A 10,044-nucleotide genomic window follows, 5' to 3' on the forward strand; every position below is an offset into this window, starting at 1 on the left:
TATATAGTGTACCAGAACATAAAACATCAGCTTTACTCTAGTGGGTCGAGGTGCTATTCTGAACAATGTCTTTGCTCGATGTAAGGAGGCCATCAAATATTTAGCAGATTGCTAACACAACCGAAAGGCTAGGCGAAGGGAGGCAARGGTGTGTGTGTGTGTGAGTTGTGGTGTGTGTGTGCGTGTGTGGTGTGGTGTGTGTGTGTTTGTGTGTGTGTGCGTGCGTATCAGAGAAAAAGCCCACCCAGAGCCCCAAATGGGAGCTGTCAGAGTTATGGTGGGGTAATGAGAGAGACATGCTGGACCCAGCGTTATACCTCTTCATAGGCCCTCGGCTCACACAGAGCATTCAGGCGGGTTACATACAGGCTTATTCCATATAGGCTGGTTACAGCAGGGTACATACAACAGGCTGGTTACATACAGGTGGGGGGTTTTATTTCTGTCCTTTGTGCGAGGGTAACATTACAGGCAAGAGCTGGTTACGATACAGGGTGGGTTACATAACGGCGTGGGTTGCATAGAGGCTTGCGTTGCAGTAGAGGGCCTTGGTTGTCATACAGGTGGTTGTAGGCATCATCATGGCTGGGTTCATCCAGGCGTGGCGTGATGATGTAGCGGCAGGGGTGATTACGGTGTGCGGCAGCGAGTGGGGTTGGACTATGATTACAGGCGTGGTTATCAGGCTGAGCTCTTACAGTACGAGGGGCAGGCTGGCCTACGTAGTTACAGGCGTCGGCTGTACAGCAGGGCTACATACAGCAAGCTGGCATACAAGTAGGCAGCGCGGAGCTGGTGTGGTGACGCGGAGGCGACATGACGCTTTGTGTCTTGAGGCGCGGGCTGGTGTACCGGTACCAGCGTCGTGGTACAATCTGCATGGCTGCGGGCGGTAGCCATGAAGGGTACTACAGGCAGGCTGTGCTAGATGTCAGTAACGATGCGTGGTGTAGTAACAGTAAAAGGGCTGGTGTCGCAGGGATAGAGGCTGGTGCATAGCGGGTGGTGTTAGATAGCAAGGGCTGGGGTGATAGCATCCAGGCTGGCTATGGCAGGGTATACGGTGAGCAGGCTGGGCTAAATACAGGCTGGTTACAGCAGGCTACATACAGCAGGCTGGCTACATACAGGCTGGTTACAGCAGGCTACATACAGCAAGCTGGCTACAATACAGGCTGGTTACAGCAGGCTACATACAGCAGGCTCTGGTTACATACAGGCTGGTTCACAAGCAGGCTACATACAGCAGGCTGGTTACATCCAGGCTGGCTATTAGAGGGTAGCGTGCACAAGGCTGGCAACATACAGGCTGGTTACAGCAAGCAGGTACATGTACAGGCAGGTCTGGCGACATACAGGCTGGTTACAGCAGGCTACATACAGCAGGCTGGTTACATACAGGCTGATTACAGCAGACTACAGCACACAGGAGTGGGCATAGCGAGCATTTACGCTAAGGTAATAAGTACAGCAGGGCTGTTGTTACATCCAGAATGGTATGAGACCTATGTCTGCTCATCGTCACTAATTAAAACATAAAGACCAGATAGACTCCATGGAAAGAAGGCAGCCAGCACACATACATAGCAGTGTGTACCTACCTCATATTTGTTTTTGTTTTTCTGCTCTTTTGCACAMTAGTATTTCTACTTGCACATCCTCATCTGCACATATATCACTGTAGTGTAAATTGCTATAATTGTAATTACTTCGCCACTATTGGCCTATTTATTGCCTTACCTCCTTACTTAATTTGCAYACACTGTATAYAGAYTTTTCTWTTGTRTTATTGACTGTACGTTTGTTGATCCCATGTGTAACTCTGTGTTGTTGTTTTTGTCGCACTGCTTTGCTTTATCTTGGCCAGGTCACAGTTGTAAATGAGAACTTGTTCTCAACTGGTCTACCTGGTTAAATAAAGGTGAAATAAAAAAAATAAACATATGCAGACACACGCACGCTCACACACACGCGCACATGTTATATATGTAAACACACACACATTCCACCACTTTCCACAGCAAAACACACCTCTCACTATTGACTAGCTTCCATCTCTGATTGGCCATTCTGCATACACACTACCTCTCCCTCCCAGCCCTCTTCTCCCTCCCTGCCTCTACAGTGCTTCCCTCAATGAGGGGAATTATTTCAGCTTGCCCTCATTTTCTTCTTGTTCCGTTTTCCTCATCTCTAATGGGCAATTACATCAGGCTCCACGCGGAGGCCATCTTGTTTCACTGACCTCTAATTGATTGGCTGTCCAAACTGCTCGGCTTCTATAACCACTTTAAGGTTACATTTCCCTGTTTAAATAATGGATTACAAGGTCCATGAAAGAAGATTGTGTGGAAAATAAAAGGCAGGGATTGCTTCTCGTTTGAGTCGTTTCAAAGACGTACAAGCCTCTATTTTAAACTCAGAGACTGAGTTATTAGGGGAGATGGAGAGTGCTCAGAGCGCTTAGACTACTCCAGACTAACCTACAGTCACGGCATCTGTGTGTGTGTGCGTGTGTGTGTGTGTGTACCACTTCTGCTCGCACTATGTTCAAAGCATGGTTTTAGCAGCGCTATCTGTCTGCAGATGAATATCAGTATGGCCAACAGACAGCGTGTCTGCGTATCTCTCCCTCTCTGTGTGTGTGTGTTTGTGTGTGTGTTTGTGTGTTTGTGTGTGTGTGTGTGTGTGTGTGTGTGTGTGTGTGTGTGGGGGGGTGCTAATGTCAGTGTAGAACCAGCTTCACACAGTGCCCCTGAACACTCTCCTACTATAATTAACACTCCTACTGTGTAGTATCCTTCCTCATCTCTCCTGGGTCCTGTTTATCATGTTTTTCATACCTCCCACAGTTTGTGCTTTTACATCACAAAGAGAGAGCAGAGAGGGAGACAGAAAGAGAGGAGAAAGAAAGTGGGAGAGAGAGAGACAAGAGAGAGGTAGAGAGAGAGAGAGAGAGAGAAGAGAGAGAGAGAGAGAGAGAGAGAAAGACAGAGACAAAGACAGAGACAGAGACAGAGACAGAGACAGAGTGATGCTGAGAGTCAGTTCGGCAGGAAGTCTCATTTTTGAGCCCACTTAGAAGGAGGAAGTCAGAGAGAATGTGGGAATTAGCGGTAGCCAACGTCTCCACTTCTGTTCAAAACCCTACCTACCAGGAGAAGTGTGTGCGTGCGTGCGTGCGTGCGTGCGTGTGTTTTTGAAGAAACCCCCTACAAACAACCAGAGCAACATACCTCCACCAAAAACAACGCAGCACCTACACTCCAATTACTCTCGGATTGGAGGTAAATACAGTATAGCAGAGATACACAGTACAGTATATCTGTCCAAACCAATAGGATTTACTGTGTGGGTGAGCCGCAAGTACTAATCACAAAGTTGCCCTGTTTGTTATTCCTCAAACCTTGCATCTCTGTCGTTTAAGAGGAACGTGATAGAGGAGCTTTAAACTCTCTGTCTGTCTACAGATAAAGTGATAGAGGAGCTGTTAATATCTCTGTCGTTAGATATGATCTGATAGAGGCGCTTGTAAAACATTCTGTTTGTTAGAGAACTGGATAGAGGAGCTCTTAAACATCAGCGGTCTGTCTGGTTAAGGAGGAGAACGATAGGACGGAGCTTTATGAACTTTGCGTGTTCTGTTACGATATATCTGATAGAGGAGGCTCTAAACGATCTCTGTCTGTTAAGATAATCCTGGATAGAGGCAGCTTAACATCTCTGTTTGGTTTAAGAACGAAAGAACTGATAGAGGAGCTTTAAACATCTCGTGTACTGTTAAGCGAAAATGATAGAGGCAGCTTTATAACATCGTTTCTGTTAAGATAGATCCTGATACGGACGGAGACTGGGCCTTTTAGAGATCAGGCTTCCTGGGTCTGTTCACAGACCCCCGGGAAGGGTAGAGTAACGTCTGAGGGTGAGGAGCTGTTAAACATCTCTGTAGTCGTGTAAAGAGATAAACTGGATAGAGAAGCTTTAAACAGTCTCTGGTCTGTAAGAGAAAATGAGTAGAGAGCTTTAAACATCTCTGTCTGTTAAGAGAAACTGAGAGAGGAGCTTTTAACATCTCTGTCTGTTAAGAGAAACTGAGAGAGGAGCTTTAACTCTCTGGTCTGTAAAGAAGAAATACTGCAGAGCGGAGCTTTAAACATCTCTGGTTGTTAAGATAACTGATAGAGGTGAGCTTTTACTTTCTTAAACTCTCTGCTGTTAAGATTAGAAACTGATAGAACGCTTTAACATCTCTGTTGTTAGATAAACTGATAGAGAAGCTTTAACATCTGTTGTAAGAGAAACGAAGCTTTAACATTCTGTCTGTTAAGGAACTGGAGAGAGAGCTTTAAACATCTTGTCTGTTAGAGAAAACTGAGATAGGAGCTTTAAACATCTCTGTCTGTTAGAGGAAGAATGATAGGGCTTAAAACATCTCTGTCTGTTAAGAGAAAACTGATAGAGGAGCTTTACATCTCTGTCTGTTAAGGAGAAAACTGATAGAGGAGCTTTAATCATCTCTGACGTTACTGTTAAGAGAGAAACTGAGAGAGGAGCTTTAAACATCTCTGTCTGTTAGAGAGAACTGATAGAAGAGCTTTAAACATCGTCTGTCTGTTAAGAGAAACTGATAGACGGAGCTTTAAACATTCTGTCTGTTAAGATAATCCTGATAGAGGAGCTTTTAAATATCTCTGTTGTTTAGAGAAACTGATAGAATGAGGCGTTAAACATGCTCGTCTGCTTAAGATAATCTGACACTAGGAGGAAGCTTAAACATCTGCCTGTTCTGTAAGAGAAAGCCCTGATAGAGGAGTTTAAAACATCTCTGTCTGTTAGAGAAACTGAGATAGAGGAGCTTAAATCATCTCTGTCCTGTTAAGGTAGAAACTGATAGAGGAGCTTTAAACATCTCTGTGTCTGGTATCTCATATTTGATCAAGGCCAGATACCATGTATTTTAATATGGTAATAAAATAGGATATAGCAGAAACATAGACTGAGATGAAAGAGAAAAGAGATGCTGTATAAGGAATGGGGAGATGATGGAGAGATAGAGAAAGATGTGTGTTTGCAGTGTGTGTATTGAACACACTGCTATCCACCCTACTCTTATGTTTAAATGCCATATTCATTCACTGTTGATCTGAACCCTGTTTTTGAATAGTTGTTTTGACAGGCTTCATCATGACTCAGCACTATGTTGTCAGACTAACTCTGTGGGTGGAAGAAGAGCTGTTCTTTTCAGTTTTCAGCTGTTCTATTCAGAGAGTGGAACTGTGTGACTCCACAGCCGTTCTCAGCACAGTTCATAATCACAGCATCTGTATTGATAAGAGGGACATTGCCTGGGGTTGGATCTGATCTAAGGGCAGTTGAAATAGGAGCAAAATAGAAGTTGCCCTATCCTGAACCATAACCTTCATTATTAGTGGAATGMAGACATATCTGATCCAGTATCCGTTGTTAGGAGCAAGTTTTAATGACTCTATGCCCCTCAAAGTCATTGGTTTCCTTGGCCAAGTAGCAGGGGAAAGCAAAGTACAGTAGAACGGAAAACACACAAACACACACACACTGCCTTCATATCTATTTATTGATCGTATCAGATGTGCGTCAATCAATCGTATCTCCGCTCCACACATTCTCACTCACACCTCCAGAGGGACCAAATATAGCATCGTGTTGGGAAGGCTGAGCACACTATATTATCATGTGTGTGCGAGTGTGTGTGTGAGAGAGAGAGAGTCATCATAAGAAAAATAAGTTGCCCTACAGTAGCTCACTTCAAACTACAACTACTATATACTTGTTTTGGGCAACACAGACACATTTCTTCCTCTACCAAGCTTTGCTTTACAAACAGTAGCCTGTAAAATTAAACATGTGGTTTTACATCTTCATAGAATGATACTGGACATCACTCATCATCTCTAGGACAGCAGCCCTCACCGTCTCAGCAGATTAGGAATGAATGATAATGCGCCTCTCTATCATGCTTCTCTGATCAAAGGAGAATTACAGTGCACCACGATCTGCAAAATGCATGAAACACAATCAATACCGTATGCCACACAAAGCGGTGTCAAATAAGAGAACTATGAAATTGGCTATCTGCTGTTACAATAAAGATAATGCTCTGATGTCTTCTTATGTACCTACTGCATCTAAAATAGATAAATTCCCACAGAGCCTGTGTGATTTAATCTACTGTGAGTCTTCAGTCATGTTGAAGCGGTAAAATATGAAAGACAATGATTTATTTACAACTCCCAAGTCTGGGCCTGAGGTTCAACAGAAATCTAATTCCCAAACCGGGAACAGCTGGCCGTTCAGAATAAATCCAGTGATATTGATTCCGCAGCAAACCAAATCTGGTTCTTCCCAGGACTTTTCATTGGGTTGTGGGAATGGGGATGGACATTACAAAAGAAAGACCTTAAAATAAAAACATTTATGAGTTTAGTGCCAGGCATATTTCTCTGGTCATGTGGTTAGGGAGAAATCCTGGCCCTATTTCTCGTGTTCACAGTATTTCATTTATACATTTTATTTAGCAGACGCTGTAATTCAGAACAATTTACAGAAGAAATTATGGTTAAGTGCCTTGCTCAAGGGCACAATGACAGATTTGTGCAAATTGTCAGCTCTGGGATTGAAACCAACAACCTTTCGGTTACTGGCCTAACGCTCGTAACCGTTAGGCTAACTGCCACCCATTTCAGTTCTTGGGAACATTCCTTTGTTGTTTCCTTACCTCGGCAGACATTCCCGTTATCTGTCTCGAACCCAGCTTTGCAGGTGCAGCTCCCGATAGGAACCATCCACTCCCCATCTCCATTGCAGTACAGCTTTATTGGCACATCCACCTCCTCCGAATTCGGGATGCAGATCCCTCTAGCRATGACCAGGGAGGTGCTCTCCGCCCCCGTCATGGTCTCTGGGAAGATGGCGAAGTTCTGCACCACACTGGGGCACTTCTTATAAAACACTCTGACYGAGAGTAGCGACATACAGGCACCATAGTCCTGAAACGCCAGGTAGAACCCRTTCTTYGACAGYGGGCCAAAGCTCCGAACCTCYGTGTTGACCTTCATCAAYCGTCCGCCGAAGTCCACCTGGGAGAAGCTCTCRTCRGCCGCGATGGTGTCMACCTTTARGTARGGGGCTTCCATCCAGAARGCSGTTCCTTTGGTGGCGATAACCGAGTCCGTCTCGTAGTARTARAGRTTGAAGGTCTCCTTRCAGGAGCCGGGRACGTTGGGGATGGAGCTGCAGTCACGCACGGTGAAGCGCATCTCCACGTAGATCCTCTGAGCTCCACGTCGGTCGATGAAGGTGGTGAGGAGCCAGTTGTTCTGGCTGGGCTCGAACACATTGCACACCTGGTAGGTCCGGATGGTGTTGAGGTTCTCGTCGTAGCCACTCACCTCCTCCCACTGTGAGACAGAGTAGAGACCAGAGACATGGGTATTTGGTTAGAAATATACAGTATCTTGAAATTGTCACAAACACAGTAACCAATAGTGTTTGACACTGCAATGCCAAGAGAGAATGATGCTCAGCTAGTATCAACTCAAATGTTTGTTAACACATTTCTTAAACAATATTTGATATTTAAATTCAGTTTCCTGCCTTGCAAAAAGTATGAAAAAGTAGTATGAAGTTTATATTGAGCAAGTAAACTATCAGGGCATTTGAAGTAGCTGACTAGAAATTAACTTTGAATTTAGAAGACAAACTTGTGGCAAGGATATGCCAACTGACTTCCTGAAATGACAGTTCCCTGTCTACCAGTGGATATCTCTAAAACCGCATTAGATAGAGAGATACAACAATAGCACACATACAGTTTAGGAATCTGGTTTCTAAAGATTTATATACATATATTTTTTTAACTATCCTTACCATCTGTGTTCACAAACTGGTTTCAGGGGCATGAACACATAATTTGGACTTAACTTCCTGAAATGACAGTTCCCCATCTACCAACACATACAGTACAGTATGAGTACAGGTAATACTTCTTAGTTACAGTAATGGTCAGTAACAGAATGGAGTGATTGAGTCATACTACCCCGGCTCCGACGGATGTGTCAGGGCTTGCAAACCACTACAGACTACATTGGGAAGCACAGCCACGTGCTGCCCAGTGATACGAGCCTACGAGCTAAATTACTTTCTATGCTCTCTTCGAGGCAAGCAACACTGAAACATGCATGAGAGCATCAGCTGTTCCAGGCGACTGTGTGATCACGCTCTCCGTAGCCGATGTGAGTAAGACCTTTAAACAGGTCAACATTCACAAGGCCGCAGGGCCAGACGGATTACCAGGACGTGTACGCCGAGCATGCGCTGACCAACTGGCAMGTATCTTCACTGACATTTTCAACATGTCCCTGACTGAGTCTGTAATACCAACATATTTCAAGCAGACCACCATAGTCCCTGTGCCCAAAAACACTAAGGTAACATGCCTAAATTACTACCGACCCGTAGCACTCACTTCTGTAGCCATGAAGTGCTTTGAAAGGCTGGTCATGGCTCACAACAACACCAATTTCCCAGAAACCCTAGACCCACCTCAATTTGCATACCGCCCCAACAGATCCACAGATGATGCAATCTCTATTGCACGCCACACTGCCCTTTCACACCTGGATAAAAGGAACACCTATGTGAGAATGGTGTTCATTGACTACAGCTCAGCGTTCAACCACCATAGTGGCCCTCAAAGTCTCATTAAGCTAAGGACCCTGCGGACTAAAACACCTCCCTCTGCACGTGGGAGCTGGGACATTCCTGACGGGGCCCTTCCCCAGTGGTAAGGGGTAGCTGTAAAACACATCTCCACGCGATCCAACACCGGGGCTCCTCAGGGGTGCGTTGCTCAGTCCCATCCTGTACCTCCCTGTTCACTCATGACTCGCATGGCCAGGGACGACTCCAACACATCAATTAAGTTTGGCCGACGACACAACAGTGTGGCCTAATCACGACAACCGATGATTACAGCGCCTATAGGAGAGGGAGGCTCAGGACCTTCGGCCGTGTAGTGCGAAGGATAACAACCTCTCCGCTTTCACGGTGATCAAGAAAAGAGGAATGATGTGGACTGCAGGAAAAGCGAGTTATACCGAGACACGCCCCAGTTCTCATCGACGGCGGCTGTAGTGGAGCAGGTGAGAGCTTCAAATTCCTTGGTGTCCACAATTCACCAACAAACTATTCACACCAAGACAATCGTGAGAGAGGGCCACAACAAAAGCATATTCCCTGAATATTCTTACTGAAAAGATTTGGCATAGGCCTCAGATCCTCAGAAAAAAGTTCTACAGTTGCGACCATCGAGAGCATCCTGACCTGTTCATGTCACTGCCTTGTATTTGTCAAAGATCCAGCCACCCTAGTCATAGACTGTTCTCTCTGTACCGGAGCGCCAAGTCTAGGTCCAAAAGGCTTCAGAACAGCTTCTACCCCCAAGCCATAAGACTCCTGAACAGCTAATGAAATGGCTACCCAGACTATTTGCATTGTCCCCCCTCCCCCTCTTTTACGCTGCTGCCACTCTCTGTTTAATATCTATACATAGTCACTTTAACTCTACCTACATGTACATATKACCTAAATTACCTCAACTAACCAGTGCCCCCGCATATTGACTCTGTACTGGTACCCCTGTATATTGCTTTGCTACTGTTACTGCTGCTCTTTAATTATTTGTTATTTTTATTTACATTTTTTAATTAACACTTATTTTTCTTAAAAATGCATTGTTGGTTAAGGRCTTGTAATTAAGCATTTCACTGTAAGGTCTACACCTGTTGTATTCGGCGCGTGTGACAAAGAGAATTTGATTTGATTTGAATATTTTACAGATCTCAGTTCTGATCATTGAAAATGCACCAATGATCAGAACAAAGAAATTGAAGAGACTTAAAGATACGTTGAAGAAACAAAAAGAGGAAGGTTAATATCCAGGTCTGCTGCAGTGTGTCTGGGGTGCTGGTGTTTCGTTCTACTGGCTGTGGGTAATGTTGACGGTTT

At 44.8% G+C, this 10,044-nt stretch overlaps 1 protein-coding gene across 2 annotated transcripts in view; it reads right to left on the bottom strand.

The window, feature by feature from the left end:
* LOC111979445 (ephrin type-B receptor 1) overlaps window positions 1-10,044 on the bottom strand; it is a 482,851-nt gene that overhangs the window by 209,864 nt on the left and 262,943 nt on the right. For both annotated transcript variants that reach the window (XM_024009990.2, XM_024009989.2), the window contains exon 3: window positions 6,755-7,436. In XM_024009990.2, coding sequence (XP_023865758.1) covers window positions 6,755-7,436 — 682 coding nt within the window. The remainder of the gene's footprint in view (window positions 1-6,754; window positions 7,437-10,044) is intronic.

This window comes from Salvelinus sp. IW2-2015, linkage group LG19 (genome assembly GCF_002910315.2).
Source record: "Salvelinus sp. IW2-2015 linkage group LG19, ASM291031v2, whole genome shotgun sequence".
NCBI lineage: Eukaryota > Metazoa > Chordata > Actinopteri > Salmoniformes > Salmonidae > Salvelinus > Salvelinus sp. IW2-2015.